Consider the following 16,767-nt stretch of genomic DNA (forward strand, 5'->3'; position numbering starts at 1 on the left):
ATTTTGCATAAAATCTACAGCGAGAGGGTGCTCGTTTTCACGCAACTCTGTCAGGTTGATTTTATGCAGCTTTGCTAAGCTTCCCATTTGCATGCAAAGAAAATTAATCTCTTCCGTCGACCGTTGGCTTAACAAGTGTGTATGGTGCCTGGCCTAATCCGTTCTTGTGACAAAAAACCATTCTTAGCGGCTTCCACATGTAATGAAAGAATTTTGTGGTGGAAATTTTGGGAATCAGTACGCGACGAACCTGTTCTCGCCTATCCAAAGTGCCCATTGCAAGCATTCGAAACAGCTATGAAGAGCTTATTTGTTATGTACATCATCTAGCACACGTACAACACATCGTGGTTTATTCTAACTCCATAGGAAACTGTCAAAAACAAGGCATTTCATTCGGTAAACGTCAATATTGTGTGCTTCACAACCTTTTTAACTTTATGCACCTTGGAAAATAGTAAAAAGTTGCAACTTCCATCGTCGTGACATCTAGTCGTCTCTTTTCCTCACAACGCCATTTTTTGCCGTTCAACGGCTGAAATGGGCGGAGCTTACGATGGACGAAGAGGAATCGTGAGTCAGTTGAATTAATCCTGAAGTTATTTTTTCCGAATGTAACGTTTTCGATTGAAGGCATTATTATGTCATATTTACTTAGATTTCAATTACATTTTAATTTTTTTAAAAGTGTAAATTACACCTTTTTTTTAAATGGTTGGTCGTAACGAAAAGATTTTATAATTTGGAGTTATTTAGAAGTTATCGCTTTTGAACTTTCTGTTTTCTCCTACCGAATGCCACGTACATTCTTTTCCCAAAGCCCGAAATATCTCTCTGACATAACAAGTGCCTTGACCATCCATAAAACCCCGAACGTCCTTTATTGCACCTCGTCTCAGATGGGCGCATTATCGGCCTTCGAACACCCCCTGCTGCTGGGCAGAAGAATTTATGACACTCTTTTTTATTGTCAGTTATCACCGTAACGATGGTCTTCTACCGTTCGATCCCGGGTTTTTCGTTTTTTTTTTCGAGGAAGATTATTTTAAAACCTGCCACACGGAAAAGCGCTCTGTCGATGGAGGAATATTTATGGTGTTATTGAATCCAATAATTTACGTAACGATTACTCAATCTTTTTCAGCGCCCCTGCCGATGGAATCGATGCTTCCGATGCCACCCTTGCCGCCCGTCGGCTTCCAGCTGGTGCGGGACCCGAGTGGCCAGATTTTGTTCCTCCCGGCCGCGACCACCATCGGTAAGTAGTGAGCCAACGCAGCTTAGTTACACGAAACTCTTGCATACACCACCGCAAATCATGTCAAATGGAGTGGGAAACTTGACGAATATGAACAACAGGATCGCTTGATATTAGGTGCTTAGTAGTAGTAGTAGTGGTAGAAATATTTGAGAAACATTTTTCCGACTCGATCCGTGAAAAATTAAAATGATTTCGACGGAAATTTGGTCAACGTTCGTGTTTGCCCCATCTTGTTTTAGTTACATTCGGTGATTGGGAATCTAACAACAACAAAAAAAGATTTTATTTGAATAATAATTGGTTTACTATTTAATGTGCTGATGTTAAAGAGAATATTGTTTATTTCCGCTTTGGTACCGCTTTTACTAAACAGTATGTATTTTTTCTCTTTTTTCTTTCTTTCTTTTCTTTGATTTTTCTTCCTCTTTCGATTACGTTCGCCCTATTATGAACCAACTGTTCGGTCTGGATAACCGTTTCTCGAATCAAATAAAAATCAAACAAAATTCATCAACCGCAAATAAATATCGAATCTATGCCGATGCAACAAATACATACACACACACAAATCAAATCACTCGTCAAACAATCAAACACACCAAAGCCAATCCGCCAAATCTGCTAGATAAAATCTATATTTCTTGCATAGAACCATTCCAACAAGCGCTGGTGTGGCCCTCGTACCCGCAATCGGCGGCGGCCATGCAGCCGCCCCACCTCCTCCTGCCCCAGCTTCCGCAGCAGCAACTGCAGCCGCCTCCACTGGCTCCACTGCAGGTGCTCAACTCGGACTATCTCTCCAGTACAACGCTGCACCAGGTAAGACCGGATGGCGCATATCCTTTTGGATGGTCTTTGAATGTATTTTTTTTTTTCGTTTCCACCAACAGCAACACACACAAACTCACCACAGTACACGCTATCTTGCGCTAACGTCGTCGGATTCGAGCGGTAAACGATCGTCGGTCAGCGGCGGAAAGCAATCCCAAAGCACGACCGGTTCGAGTTCCTCCACCACGTCGGGGTCCTGTGGTCAACCGACCATCCCCATGCCGATACCCGCCTCGCATGCATTTATCAAGATTGAAGACTGCTCGACGAACGCCACCTCAACGCTGGGTGCTTCGAACAGCCCGAGCCATCTGACGTCGAGTCTTTTCGGGACACTGAGTGAGCTGGACAAGACCACGTCGGGCTCGACGACAAACGCCGGAGGTCCGGGACACCATCCCCATCTGGCACTCTCCACGACGGCAGACCTAACGTCCCAGCTGTTGTTCCAACCTGGCAATCTGATCCATATCACCCCGCATCATCCCGGAAAGTCCCACCCCAGCGGTCACCCACTGTTGGACAGTTCGTCGGCAAATGGCGTGCTTGGATCAACCGTTGCGAATCCCACCCCACCCCCATCGGCACTTCCACCGCCCATGACACCGGCCCTGATCGGTTTGGGACAACTTGCACATCCGAGTAACCCGACGCCGCAACAACAACATTCATCGTCGGAGCTGCCGGCAGCGACTTGCCTAACGCCTCCACCCGACACAACCACCAACAACGTGCACAGTCAGGTCGAGGCACACGACGGCGCGGAAGGGGACACGGCCGACGGGGAAGTTCTCGAGCCGCCCGAGGTACAGGATGCCAACATCCAAACCGACACGCCAGTGATGAGTGAGGACGAGAGCACGCAACCGCCGTGCGGTACCGACTCCGAGGGGACGGTCCCTGACGCTCTGCCAATGTCGACGGAAACGACCCTCACGGCGGCGTTCCATGCGCTCGCCAGCGAGCAACCTCTGTGCCATAGTACGCTTATGAACAGCAGTGGCGATTCCGCCATCGAGCCGGACATGTCCGCGTCGTCCGCAGCGCTCAACGCTACCAGCGCTTCCAACTGTGATCAGGTCGACATGGAGCTCGAGTCGACCGGGAAAAGTCCTGTGTCAAACCAGCCGCAGGGACCGGTACAGGTTGAGCCGGAGAATCTCTCCCTCCCGATGGTCTCGCCCATTGGTAATTGTGGACCGGTGGCGATGCAACGACGGCTGCCTAAGTTGGAGCTCCACTCACCCACCCAGCCGAGCGCGCCATCGACGAACGGTGTGGAGTCGACGAGTACCGTACCGACAGCGGCGACGGTGCGAAACGACAAGGAGCAACAGTCAGCCCCACAACTTCCCGCAACTTCCAACGGGGGTCCCTCGCAACAGGAGCACCCGGTAGATCTCAGCGGACTGGAGCTGCTTTCGCACAGCATCGAGGTGTTCCAGAAGAAGTCTTCCCTGATCAAGAAGGAACCGATCTCGCCCCAGCTGCCGCTCGATCCGTCGCCAGCCAACCTTGTGCCATTGCTACCGGCCGCCGGCCCACCGGCCGTGGTTTGTAGCGAGCTTCCGCTACCTACACCTGTGCCACTAACACCCGCCCTACCACCGTCCGTCCCGGAGGCATTCCTGCGGACCGACGAACCGATGGGAGGATTAAATCTACTCTGCGCTCTGGCCGAGCAGCGCTTCCAAGAGGAGGGAATGTTCAAGAAGGACTCCCCAACGGCATCATCCGGGAGCTCGGGAAGCAGTACAAGCGGTAGTAGTAGTAGTAGTATTAGTAGTAGCAGCAGCAACACGTCAACCAGTAGCCCAAGCAGCGGGTCCTCTGCACCATCCTCGCCCAATGAGGCGCTGGAGAAGAGCATTACAAGCCCGCACGAGCTGAGCGGCGGTTCCTCGTCGCCGGCGGGTTCGCCACAGACGACGGTGATGACGGTGACCGGTGCCAACGGGACGGCGGAGTTGGTCGTTTCGCGCAAACGCAAACACCACAAACATTCCAAAGACTCGACCTCGGGCAAGAAGTCGGGCAAGAAATCGAAGCACGATAAGGAGCAACGGCGGGCGGAGAAGCGACGGAAGCACGGTGCGGATGGTAGTGGCACCACGACCGACGGTGCGGACGGTGGTGAGCTGGACGCCGAGCTCAAGGAGAGCCTGTCGCGGGTGAAGGCGAAGCTGAAGAAGTGCAACTGCAAGGATGCGGACGAGAAGGATCACCGGTGCTGCCGCACCCAGTGGCCGACGGCGAACGAGCTGTTCAGCAAGATCGAGTCGGACATGAAGGAGCGCCTGGAGCGGATCACGCGCCAGTGCGAGGAGAAAAAGCGCGAGCTGGAGCAGATGAGTACGGCGGCGGTCGCGAAGGTGAAACCGATGGCCAACAGCAGCATGGTGCGCATGCCGGAGATGGGTAAGACCTACTTCGGAAGCTTCGGAGCGGTTGCGGCCGCCGGTGGGATGTTGGGCGGTGGCGGGGGAACCGGTACCGGCGGAGGTCTACTCAGCTCGTTCGGTGGTGTTGCCGGCGGAGCCGGTATGCTTGGCCAGGGAATCGGTGGAGCAACGGCACTGGGTGGAGGGCAAAAGTTCAGCACGATCCCCGCCCTATCGCCCAACTTTTCGTCCTCCTCGAACTCGACCACGTTCGTGGAGCTGCCGAAGCTAAGCTCGGACACCGATTCGAGCGGCAAGCGGGAGGACGACGATGCCTGCTCGATGGAGCGGCTTTCCTACTCGAAGCGCAAGGGTGGTATCCCGAAGAAGCACGACGAACTGACGCTCACCGAGACGATAGTGGCGAAGAAGCCGAAGAGTCTGGTCGGCTACATTCTGGCGTCGAAGAACACGCGCGTCGCGGACAGCAACGTGAAAGACACGGCACACCAGAAGCAGCCGGAAAAGCAGCACCACAACCACTGGAGCCACGTGCTGCATCAGCAGCAGGCAGGCCCGGTGACGCTGGGACTGGCCAAGCAGCACCCGTCGCAGCAGCAGCATCCGCATCACATCAGCGAGTCCAAGTTCAAAAAGTCCCCGATTCATTCGTCCAAGTTCGAGAGCGCCACCAGCGACGACACGAGCAACCTCTCGGACAGTTCGCTGAAGGCGCAGATGAAAATGAAATCGCCCGCCGGCGGTGGGGTGTTCGCGTTCGAGGACGAAAACAGTAAGCCCTCCGAGGCGGGCTTCTCGATCTTCGGCGGCAAGCCGTCCATCTTCGACAAGGTGAAGACGGGCGTCGCCGGGGGACCGCAGGTCGGTACGCTCGTCGGCATGAAAGTATCCCCGGTCAAAGCGGCCGTCGTAACGCCGTTGATGAAGCCACACCATCTGCCGGCGTGTGGAACGCCTCCGATTGCCCACGGAAGCGTGCCGCCGATGAAGCGGAAGAAATCGCGCAGCAAGGACCGGAAGCGGCGCAGCTCGGAGAAGAAACGGATCGACCAACGGTGCCTGCTGACCAGCGAGCACCTTGGCAAGGACAAAACGCGTGTCCTCACCGCGATGGGCGGCTTGTTTTACGCCGGATGTCTAAGCGCCGTGCAACCGCCGGACATTTACGCCGTCACGCTGGACGGTGAACGTGGCAACCGGCCTCACATAATGTCGCGCGAGGAAGTTCTTCGGGATGCGGTAAGGAATGCTACGGAGAGTGGTCAGCAAAACTCAAACATACTAATCCCTTGCTTTCCGTCCATAGATCTTGGAAGTGGCACCAAAAACGGTAGATGAAATAATCCCCGGCACGCGGCTTTGCGCCTACTGGAGCCAGCAGTACCGCTGCCTCTATCCTGGTGTGGCGGCCGAACCTGCCTCTCCCGATCCGGAGAAGCGCTTCGTCAACGTCGAGTTCGATGACGGAGACAACGGCAAGATCGCCCTCGAGGACATCCGCTTTCTGATGAGCGATTATCCGATAGTCGGTAAGTACGGCACACTCTGGATGCACTCCCCGTTTTGCTACACTTTATTCCACCTCCGACCAATCACGCTACAGTCTGCCCGTATTTCCCTTTTTATTGGAGTTCCGTACCGCTCAACAGTCCACCTAACTTTCTCCAGTATGTGTGTGCGTGTGTGTCAACCTTTCAGAATGTGTCCTGTATTAGATTTTTGTCCATTAAGTTAGTCCGGTCAGTTTCACCAAACTCACCCGGTTCCGACCCTGGAACCTAACCTTAAATGTTTACTAAATGTACTACTAGGTAAACGATACTACTTTAATATTTTATCCATTTTCCGAATGAATTATTTGATTTTAAAATTGAGAAAATTACTTATACATGTTAGTACTTTCATTGCATTTTCCGGAACTCAATTTGACTCAATAACCTAGTTAAGGTCCACTATGTGAAATCCTTGCCGCATTTATGACTGCCGTGTACTTGTCCAACTGTTACCAACAGCCCCTAAGGACCATATCTGTTTTCTTCTGAATTGAATGTGTGAAAGTCTATTAGTTTGTGTCCTTCAAAACCCCAAACCGTATGCGTATGTTTGTATGTGTGTGGCACTAGTCCTGTCTCTCAGTTCTCTTCATTACACTATGTATCTCTCTCTCTTCTTCTTCTCTTTTTCTCTTTATCACGTTATATCCTTACCCTCTGATAGACCGTGTACGCGGTACGGATTGTTGATTTCGCCGGAACGATGTGTTCGTTTTGTTTACGTTTGTTTTTTCTTTTCTTCTTTTTTTCTTTTTCTCGGTTTTTGCGTTACCAACATCCAACTACCAACCAACCAACAAAACCAACCAACCAACCAACCAAACAACAAAACCAACCAACCAACCTGCCACCCACTGCGTGTCAAACTCCTTCGCCAAAAAATCCAATACTCAAAACCTAATCAACGACAATGCCTAAAACTGCAACCATGACAACGCCTACTACTACTACTACTACAACTATTACTACTACTACCACAACCAACAACTACTACTACTCGTATCCCACTATCCTGTTGCACTTTGGATGCGACCACGTGTGATTTTGTATGTGCGTGACGACAACATCCCAACCTACTTGGACCTGACTCCTGTGACTGTTTCGCCACCAAAAAACAACCGTCAAACAACAATTGAACACTCCAGAATACGATCCCAATCCTCTTCTATCGCTAGGCAAGCGTAAGCGCCAGTCAAGCCATTCCGATCCGTGCGCCCAGATCGGAACGCTCGGTCCGGCATCGATGGGAACGCACGCCGCATCGGCGGCTAGTCACTCCACCACCGGCAGTTCCCATTCCGCTGGTAGCACCGGCACCTCACCGTCGATGGCGGCAACGGCAACGGCCATCACAACGCCCTTGACGGCGACCGTAACACCGATGATTTCCCCGCTGGCCGGCGGCTCGACCATCAATAGCTTCGCCCTGGCGACGGAGCGTGCGGAAAAGCGCCTGCACGATGAAGCGTATCGCGAGGAACGGCGTCGGTTGAAGAAAATCCGCAAGGATAAGCTGCGCCGGTTGGCAGCGAACAATGCCGAACTAGCCACCGTCGTCGCGAGTGGGCCCTCCGTTGGTAGTGGTGGTGTTGGTGGTGGATCTTCGTCGTCGCACAAGCACAAGAAGTCCAAGTCGAAGTGCTACGACGAGTTCTGCAAGCACCGGAAGCACAAGAAGCGGCGAAAGCATAAAAAGCATCACCGGGAAGCGGCCAGCCCCTCGGAGGTACCTTCGTCACCGGACGGTGCAGGGATCGCCGGCTCGATGGATGATGATATTTCCCAAGGGGACAGTGCATCGCAGACCGCCGGACACTACAGCCCCCAGCCGGCCATCATCAGCGCTTCCGATACCGCCAACCCTACCGCGGAGAAAGAGGACACCCTCACGGAGGAAGAAGTGAGCTCCTCGGTGACGGAAAGCTCCGGATCGTACTACGTAAGTGTAAGAACTTGGCAGAAGCATCCTGGAGCATTGACTTACGGAGTGTTTACAACCCCTTTACAGCAACCGCAGAAAAAGTCCTCCCCTGGGGAGAGGAAGCCGTCGGCCGAGCAAAACGGAAGTAAGATCGCCGCCTTCCTGCCGGCTCGTCAGCTGTGGGCCTGGTGTGGCAAGGGCTATCGCCGTTCGGCCGGGCGCGTCAAGAAGCAGTTCTACAAATCGATCCAGCGGGGCAAGGAAACAATTTCGGTGCGTTGAGCGCTTCTCGGATCCGGTTTTCGGGCTGGAAGATGGATTCATTTTTAATTTTTTGCTCTGTTCTCCCTTTAGGTTGGTGACTCTGCGGTGTTCCTCTCCACGGGACGTCCCGACCGGCCGTACATCGGTCACATCGAGTCGATGTGGGAAACGTCCACGAACAATATGGTGGTACGGGTGAAGTGGTTCTACCATCCCGAGGAGACGCAAGATTGCCCTAATCTGAAGTATCCGGTAGGTTTGCAGACCATCAAATGCAAATCGTGGCCTTTCATTACTAAAACTAGGCTTTCTTTCCCTCTTTCTCCCCCCCCCTCCAGGGTGCTCTGTTCCAGTCGCCCCACGAGGACGAAAACGACGTGCAGACGATATCGCACAAGTGCGAGGTGTTGGCCCTGCGCGAGTACACCGCCAAGTTCGGGGCCGATCCGAAGCAGTACAGTTCGATCTACGACAACAACGATACGTACTATCTGGCCGGGTACTACGACCCGACGGTGATGACAATCAAAATGCAGCCGGAAATTGAAATACTTCCCCCGAACGAGAAGTGGATCAAGTCGGTGCCGGTGGTCGGGGGATCCAAAGGAAGCAATAGCGTCGTTGGTGGAGGCCCGAACGGTGCGTCCGCGTAAGCGTAACAAAAACCAAATCAGTGCGTGTTTGAGGGAAAAGCTATCAAGAAGCTGTCCTGCTGTTCGTTATTATCAACAGATGATCTTATAGGGGCTCTACAAGAGCGAATGTCGCAATGAATGTGGAAGAAGAGAATCCGAAAACTACAAATCAATCTAGAGGAACACTTTCGAAAAGTGGGCAGTAAGTCAACCGTAGCGATGTAAGTGTAGGTTGTGTAAGGGAACTTAACGTAAAACGGCAACGGCAACGATCTTCGAATACAATTTGAAGGCACTAGGTGTGTAGTAGGTAAGTGTAAATAAGCTGCTGTAGATTCCCCGAGGCCGCAAGGAAACGATTCCTTTCATTCGATTTAAGACAAGCAGTCCGGTTAGGATGAACTGTACAAATCTAGTAGGCGATAGGTGCATAGGGAGCTAACAAACAAATCGAACAACAACACCCAATTGTGACCGCTATATCAATCAAACCCAAGTTAGTGTCTATATTTATAACCCCCCCCCCACGTAGGACTTAAAAGTATTCGCAGCAGTTTGAAGCAGAGAGAAGTGAAAAATGTACGCGACTGAATCTAATAGTCTTACTTCGACAGACATGTTTTAACCAACTTTGAAATACCGTGCAAACTATAAAAGGTTCCTAAAAACAACGCCCCAAAATGTAAATGGGAACGATAATATTGTGCACCCAGAAGCTAAAAAGAAGAATTCGAGAAAAAAATGTGCGGAAGAGAGGAACATTATATTTTTCTACACGATTTGATATTTATACAGACACATCAATGGCCAATCTTGTGGAAACCGGTACGACGGATGAACATTGTATCCCCTACCACGAAATTAAGGTGTGTGTTTCCGGAGTTATTGTACGTGGTCGGTTGGCTGGTGGTTTTCCGGATGTAGATGATAGTTTAGGCCGAACGAAGCAAAACAAAAGAAAAACAGCAATTAAGGCAAAGTTTTTGGACGAAGAGCTTTTTTGGGAGAAATGATAAATACCTCTGCTATACACAAATTTGCAATCAACAAAAAAGGAATAATCTAAAATTATCTAAAACAAAGCAAAACTACGAGAACACTTTACTGGTCGAGACAAAATTAAACGAAAACAAAAAGAATACCCCTATACAGTAGGGCAGACAAAATTTATACCACCAATATATATATTTTTTGGCGCAATGAGTGAAGAAGTGGGCTATCAAGAACCACGTCAAAATCAAGGCTGTTGCTTAGAATAAAAGTGCAATATTTGAGATTAAGAGACTCCCCCCGGCGGAGGGGGGACCTGAAAGCAATTACGATAAAATGGGCATGGGAAGGTGCATGCGTTGGGTGTACATTTAAAGAGGCCCTGTGTTCAAATATTGACTAATACGACCAGCGTTGTTTCGGAACAATTTCGGCAATATTTAGAGTTTCGTTTATTGAGGAAAAAACAGAAGCAAAATAAGCAGAACAAAGGAAATCAAAACGGATCAACCTACAACGGAAATAGCCAGCCACAAGAAATAGAAAATCAAACGGAAACCGGTTATAAATAACAATTACATACTTCAATTACACATGCAATAGACTTTTTCAGAACTAAATAGATGCTGCTACTCTTCTTCTTCTTCTCCTTGGCGTAACGACCTCTTGGTCATGCCTGCCCGTTAAGGGCTTACGAGACTTGTTTCCCTGTTGTACGTGGATAGTCAGTCCTCTCGTACAGGGGAGGGTCCGGTCTCGGTTGGGATTCGAACCCACGCCGTCGAGGTGGTGAGCCCCGGCGCTCATGGGCCGATTTTCTAACCGGCGCTACCGCTCGGCTGTCGCGGACCCCAGATGCTGCTACTAAACTAATGGAAAATGCGTGTGGTGATGCAAACAAAATGACAGAACCCGCACTCGAAACAAATTCGTTCCTATAAGGCGCACTTTAGGAAGAGGAGTATTAAAACATAGAATTCATACAATAGTTCACCACTAACCGTTTAATGCAACAGAAAACATGAAACACTTTTAAGTAATTACCCCCAAGTACTCATTCTGAGTTACTTGCAGCTTATTTAAAATTTTAAGAGCAAGATTTCAGCCTACAACAGATCGTTAACAACTTTTCGTTGTGTTTTCATCCAAAACATCCAAACGAACGTGTACATACTCGAAAGAGCTGAGCGAAAGTGGAACAAAAGGAAGGATAGTAATTTCCCTCTGTTTCGTTTTCGATCATTTGTAAATTTTCTGTACATATTGCGAACTCTGTGAAATAGTTTTTTATGAAATGGCACCACCAGTTAGGATTGCTCATTCGAGAAAGAGAGATTGGCTGAGGACAACACTTGCGAGCTTTCATTTCATGGTCGAGATTGGTGCACGTTCTTTTGTAGTATTTAAGGCCGATATTGTATTTCGTGAAGGAGATGGAAAAAAAGCTGGAGCGTGCGACTGTAAGTTCGTTTCGTTCATTTGAATGTAATGTTTCGAATAAGATATTTCATTTTTTCAAATTCAACCTCCTCCAGTGCCGTGTTTTCTTTCGATCCGAAATTCAATTATTTTACTATTTTTCGTTTTTTTTATAATCAAGCGTTCCCGTTAAAAGCAAGCTTATTTATTTTATTTTAATTTTAATTTACATCTTCCCGTTTTACCAAGTTATAGATCCAAAACAAAGGGGTTTAATTCCTCAATATAAAGCTCTCGGGTGTCCAGTACCATAAAGATGTTTCCACGATTTCGGAACTCGCACGTCCACCTGGTCGGCCTGGACGGGCAACAACTGCTCTCCACTTACCGCGTGCAGCATCCGCGCCAACATAAGCCCTTCGGCCGTGTTGTCTCCCTCCGACACGTACATGAAGAAAACGAGTGTGGCCACCCCCCGCGAAGTTAGGGCTTCCTGAAGCTTCAAAGCATACCCTCCACCATGGATCACACCTCCCGCGTGCTTGATCCACCGTTGTCCATCCTCCAGCCGTGCCGCTGCGTCGGATTGATTATACGGTTCGTTCGAAACATACCGGAACGGTCCGGTTCGGATATCGAACTTTTCGTGCGAAAAGCAACTCGAAAGAAGGAACACGCGCGCTAGCTTACGGTCACGCACAAAGTCGGCCAACAGCTCAAAGAATTGCTTCTGCAAGGCGCCAACGAGTGGGGCACGGATCTGCAGCACCAGTAGTTTTCGTTCCTCCGAGGCGTACAGCTCGGCCGACGTGGTGATGGACGCGCTCGGTTCGTGTTCGAATGCGGCCGGTCCGACGATCGGTATGAGGGCCGGATGCCATACTTGGCCGGCGGGTTCCAGTTGGAGCGTTTCGATAACGACATCCACGGCCAGCTGCGGTACGTTGCCGACGCTGACGGACGGCACAATGAAACTGTATCCGGTGAAGTCGAATTCTCGTTTGAACGAGAACATGATGTGTCCTGGAATTGGTTTACTTTACAGCAAAATTTGTTTCACTCGAAGAAGGTAGTACCGAACGTGCCGGGTGATTTTAAACGACGGGAATGATTCGACGGTATTGTTTACGGACAACCTTTTGACGTTTATTGTGACGTTACTAGTTATGAAGCGTTATACAAAAAACAGGGATTTATTTTTCATAATATGGAGAAAATTCAATTCAAATTGATACATTTCTGATCAATATGAAAATTACTAAGATTTCAATTCAATTCGTTTAGTTAAGTTTAGTTTAATAACATTCGTGCATCAAATTGATTGCTAACCATCAGTAACGTTTTAGTAACGTGTGTAACGTCGTAACACACAAACGTCAAATGCGGTTTGTTTATGTTTACATCCATTTTAAGCCGCTCATTATTTTTGTGCAGTTTCACTTTTGCATCCACAAATCCTGCCACAATGGTGGATGTTAAAAAGTTCAGTGATATAGACATATACGGCCTGCTCGAAGTGGACATCGGAGCCACGGAGCAAGAGGTAAGTGAACGAAAAACAGACGGACCGCACAAAGATAGTAGTATTAACGCCCTGCCTCACCTTCGTTGTAGATCCGGAAAGCGTACCGCAAAAAAGCCCTACAATGCCATCCGGACAAAAACCCCGACAACCCGAAGGCGGCCCAGCTGTTCCAGGAGCTCTCGAAGGCGCTCGAGATCCTGATGGACGCATCGGCCCGGGCCGCCTACGATCGGATGCTGAACGCCAAGAAAGCCGCCCAGCTGAGGACGAAGCAGCTCGACAGCAAACGGCAAAAGCTTAAAGCCGATCTCGAAGAACGCGAACGGCAGGCCAAAGAGGCGGCAACCGGTGGTTACAAAACGGCCAGCACGAAAACCCCCGAGGAGCTGTTCCAGGAGGAGTTCGATCGGCTCCGCAAGGAGGGTTCCAAGTTGATCCAGGAGGAGCAGGAACTTATGCGAAAGCAGCTACAGGACGAACTGCGCATGATGCAGACGGCGACCGCACCGAGCTGGGATCCATCAAAGCACCGCGTAAAGATACGCTGGAAGGCGGACAAGGGCGATCCGGCGAACGGGGGGTATAGTGAGGAGACGTTACGAAAATTTCTCACCAAATACGGCGACCTTAATGCGTTGGTGATGAGCCCGCGAAAGTGCGGGAGCGCACTGGTCGAGTTTCGGGACAAGGATGCAGCGGAAATGGCCGTTACGTACGAGAAGGGTCGGTTGGACAACCCGTGCACGCTCGAGTGGGTGGGGGAGGCACCGGCACAGAGTAAACAGAAGACTTCCCGGGCCGGTGGAACCGTAACGGATCGGGACTACGAAAGTTTGGTGTTGAGGCAATTACGCCAAGCCGAGGAACGGAAACGATTGATCGAACAAATGATGAAAGAGGACGCTGAGGAAACGAGAGAGTAAACCACACATTTTCCAAGCATTTTTTGTATCTTGTTTAACAATTTATTTTGACTATATCGCGCCGAAAGGAGAAAATACAGATTTTCATACAGTTCGGGAGAAACGGTGAATAGGGAACAAGGCAATCGTTCGGAAATACTCATCAATTTTCTTCCATTCACTGATTCGATCCACCACCAACGGTTCGGGGTCCCTTGATGGCATCGTCGACAAGTTGTACCAGCTGGGGTAATCGATCGACCCGATCCCTTGGAATGGTCGCCTGTTCCTCCACGTACCGCACGAAGTGCATAACATCCGCTTGCAATTGTAGCCGAATTTTGTCATCATCGGAAGGGGCTGTCCGATCGGAGGCCGCAGCGGTCACAGCCGAGGCGCCAGTAGCCGACCGATCCCGAAGGTTCTTCAAGCGTCGAAGTGACTCTTCCGTTTTCTGTACCGAGGTTAGCACCTCGTCGATCACCTGGTAGTATCTGTGTCGGAAGAAATAGTGAGATTAAAAGGAGCCGGGGTTTGCAAACCGGTAAACGACGGTCGGATCACTTACTGCACTGTGACGTGACTGTAGACGCCCGTGAGGAACTCGCGCATCGCATCCTCTCCAATCGTCGTGCCGTAGGTCTTGCGGAATGTGTCCGTTGGTGCAAGCACTTGCTCCACGTACGGACAGCAGCGGCTCGGAAGCTCACGGTTCGTCTTCCGATACAACCGTGGGATGTCACTGACCTGCCGCAGCTGTGGCAAACTGCTCGCAATGAGCTCCTGTACGATAACCCGCTGCAACTGTGATCGCTTCTCACGAAAGCCGTTTCCACTCTCCTCGACCACTTTCTCTAGTTCGCTTTGGTCAACGCCCGGAGGACTCTTTGCCGCCACGAGGCTCACGATGGAGGGTATTTTCAGCAGAATGTTGCCCAGGTCGGAGTAAAGCGCCACGAGAAAACGTACGCGAGTCGCCTGTTCCTCCGGGGAGCTGGGTGTTCCGTCGTGTTTCTGTCCGCTTGGACGGGAGGCACTTTCACACCAAACCGTCAGCCGGGCAAGTATCTGAAGCGTGAGCTTAAGAAAACGGTGAAACAGTTGCGGTAGAAAGATGCCTTCCTGCCAACACTTCGAGATGGCCGTAAGGGCGGCGGAAAACTGCGCCACGTTAAACTGCGACGCGGAGATGGTTTGGGTAAGCTGCGGCGCGGCGGACGATTCGGTTGTACAGCTCGCCTCAATGCTAGCGCCGATCTCTTGGAACCGTATCTGGAAGTAAACCGGTAAGTTCCAGCGCACCTGAAAGCTACGGTACTGTGCGTGCGCCTTGAACTGGGCCACATCGTCCGGATCGTCGATGATCTGCTCGATGCGCTCGAGAAACTCGAGCGTACACTTGTACTTCTGATAAAACGCATCCGGATTGCCCGGTGCGAAGATGGACGACATGTTTGTCTCCATGCGTCGCTCGACCTCGGTCCAGAAGCTGTTCACGATGAAACTGTAGCCCTTTACCTTGCCGTTGCGCTTGGTAAGCTGGCAAAGTTGCTTCATGCGCATCGACACGAAATCCAGTATTTGATTGTAGATTCCCGTCAAGCCCTGGGGCGCATTTTGGAGGCTAGTTTCCGAGATGACACGGTTCATGTACGGTGCAACGATCTCCCGCCGGAACACTTCCTCGGCCGTACGGCATTCGTCGAGCGTGCAGTAAATGCGAAGGCACCTTTCAAGCTCTTTGGAGTCCCTTTCATCAAGCGCCCGAAGAAAATAACTCTTCAACCGACCCAACAGTTCACTCCACAGATCCACCGCCAGCCGTTGCTTATCCTCGTCGAGGAACTGGCGACAGAATTCGATATTGAACTGCAACTGTATCGATTCCAAGGCTGCCCGCTCCAACAGGATGGCATCGATCGGTAGGTCTTTCTTCTCGCCGAGCAGCATACTTTCCAGCTTTTCCAGCGAACCCTGCACACGCCCCAAGCTTTGAAGAGATTTTTTGTGCGCCCGGAGCATCTTTTTCTGCTCGAGACAGCGCTCGATCTCGGTCATGCTGGCCTCAAGGGCGCCCTTCACCTGGCCGACTTCGTCACGCAGCTTCTCCAGCGGGCCACCGATGGCAGCGATCTGCTGATCCAACCCGATCAGGTTAGCCGACAGGTCCACGAAGTCGGCATAGTCCTGGTTGATCAGCTCGATCATGGCCGAACGGAGCACCTTCAGATACATGCCCAGATCATCGCGTATGATTTCCAAACTGCCAGCGTTACGGTTTTCGTGCAGGAACTCGTCGACGGAGAACGTTTTCTGGAAATTGAAAGCACGGAAAGCAATCAATCGGAGATATTGCCACAGTGGGGGGAAATTGGTTTTCCGTTTAACATACCTTCATGAATTCGTTCTTGTCGAAGCACAAAGAAGCCGGACCCGCCGGCAAGCTAAACAGCTCGCCCCGGGCGGGTGTGGCGCTATTCTCCATGGTGTCAACCCCTACCATGTAGGTCACTATACGGTTAGATTAAAAAACAATCACTTAGTTAATGGAGACACTTATTAAAATGCACAAATAACACTAGACGATTCACATCGTTGCATCCGATGCGCTGATTTTTCTTGTTTTCTGACACATCATCATTCGCAAAAACGAAACATCAACAAAGTGCAGCTCTGTCATCCGGCGATGACGTTACGAACCAAGATCTGTAGAAAATAAGGAAGGATCTTTTAGACAATTCTTGAAACCGACCCATTGCAAGATTTGTGTTTTAAATCATAATGCATTTAGGAATATTGTTGTATCTTTTTAAATGAGTTCACCCCGAAAAACACAGCTGAATCTTATGTTTTTGTGCTACAACTGTTTATTCCCAATGCGTAACGGTTGTAACCGACCTCTCGATTTGATTTGTTTTGATTTGTCAGTGCAATTATGATGTTTTGTTGTCATCCGAGTGCATTCATGTTGTGGCAGCGAACGGCAGTGGTTGATAATACCGAGCGATAGGAAATCGACAGCAAAAAAGTGTTTATTTTTAAACTAATTCATGAAAGTAAGCCC

General features: G+C 50.2%; 4 protein-coding genes across 4 annotated transcripts in view; 2 read left to right on the forward strand and 2 right to left on the reverse strand.

Moving 5' to 3' along the window:
* The window catches only part of LOC131284293 (protein winged eye), a 62,941-nt gene extending 54,045 nt beyond the window's left edge, over positions 1-8,896 (forward strand). Inside the window, exons 7-14 of the mRNA XM_058313146.1 lie at positions 1,145-1,258; positions 1,866-2,080; positions 2,152-5,733; positions 5,801-6,023; positions 7,193-7,986; positions 8,056-8,241; positions 8,323-8,484; positions 8,571-8,896. Of these exons, the coding sequence (XP_058169129.1) occupies positions 1,145-1,258; positions 1,866-2,080; positions 2,152-5,733; positions 5,801-6,023; positions 7,193-7,986; positions 8,056-8,241; positions 8,323-8,484; positions 8,571-8,885 (5,591 nt within the window). The 3' untranslated portion in view covers positions 8,886-8,896. The remainder of the gene's footprint in view (positions 1-1,144; positions 1,259-1,865; positions 2,081-2,151; positions 5,734-5,800; positions 6,024-7,192; positions 7,987-8,055; positions 8,242-8,322; positions 8,485-8,570) is intronic.
* Positions 8,897-11,457: 2,561 nt separating this feature from the next.
* On the reverse strand, positions 11,458-12,363 carry LOC131287895 (proteasome assembly chaperone 2). The gene has a single exon (XM_058316987.1). The coding sequence runs from the start codon at positions 12,289-12,291 to the stop codon at positions 11,557-11,559; it is 735 nt and encodes a 244-aa protein (XP_058172970.1). The 5' UTR covers positions 12,292-12,363; the 3' UTR covers positions 11,458-11,556.
* A 359-nt stretch (positions 12,364-12,722) lies between these two features.
* LOC131284295 (dnaJ homolog subfamily C member 17) lies at positions 12,723-13,724 on the forward strand. Its single transcript, XM_058313150.1, has 2 exons — positions 12,723-12,819; positions 12,891-13,724. Exons 1-2 carry the CDS (start codon positions 12,742-12,744, stop codon positions 13,722-13,724), a joined length of 912 nt encoding a protein of 303 aa, XP_058169133.1. The 5' UTR covers positions 12,723-12,741.
* A 57-nt stretch (positions 13,725-13,781) lies between these two features.
* On the reverse strand, positions 13,782-16,310 carry LOC131289069 (conserved oligomeric Golgi complex subunit 2). The gene is made up of 3 exons (XM_058318268.1): positions 16,096-16,310; positions 14,272-16,016; positions 13,782-14,197 (listed from the first exon to the last, which is right to left on the reverse strand). Exons 1-3 carry the CDS (start codon positions 16,204-16,206, stop codon positions 13,882-13,884), a joined length of 2,172 nt encoding a protein of 723 aa, XP_058174251.1. The 5' UTR covers positions 16,207-16,310; the 3' UTR covers positions 13,782-13,881.
* Positions 16,311-16,767: the final 457 nt, after the last annotated feature.

Source organism: Anopheles ziemanni, chromosome 3, assembly GCF_943734765.1.
Source record: "Anopheles ziemanni chromosome 3, idAnoZiCoDA_A2_x.2, whole genome shotgun sequence".
NCBI classification, from domain to species: Eukaryota; Metazoa; Arthropoda; class Insecta; order Diptera; family Culicidae; genus Anopheles; species Anopheles ziemanni.

Bases quoted from the DNA above. Each gene is read 5' to 3' on its own strand.
- LOC131287895 (XM_058316987.1), bottom strand. From the start codon at position 12,291: ATGTTCTCGTTCAAACGAGAATTCGACTTCACCGGATACAGTTTCATT.
- LOC131284295 (XM_058313150.1), top strand. From the start codon at position 12,742: ATGGTGGATGTTAAAAAGTTCAGTGATATAGACATATACGGCCTGCTC. The intron at 12,820-12,890 runs GTAAGTGAACGA...CCTTCGTTGTAG, and splicing joins TCGGAGCCACGGAGCAAGAG to ATCCGGAAAGCGTACCGCAA.
- LOC131289069 (XM_058318268.1), bottom strand. From the start codon at position 16,206: ATGGTAGGGGTTGACACCATGGAGAATAGCGCCACACCCGCCCGGGGC. The intron at 16,017-16,095 runs GTATGTTAAACG...TTCAATTTCCAG, and splicing joins ACAAGAACGAATTCATGAAG to AAAACGTTCTCCGTCGACGA. The intron at 14,198-14,271 runs GTAAGTGATCCG...CTTCCGACACAG, and splicing joins TACAGTCACGTCACAGTGCA to ATACTACCAGGTGATCGACG.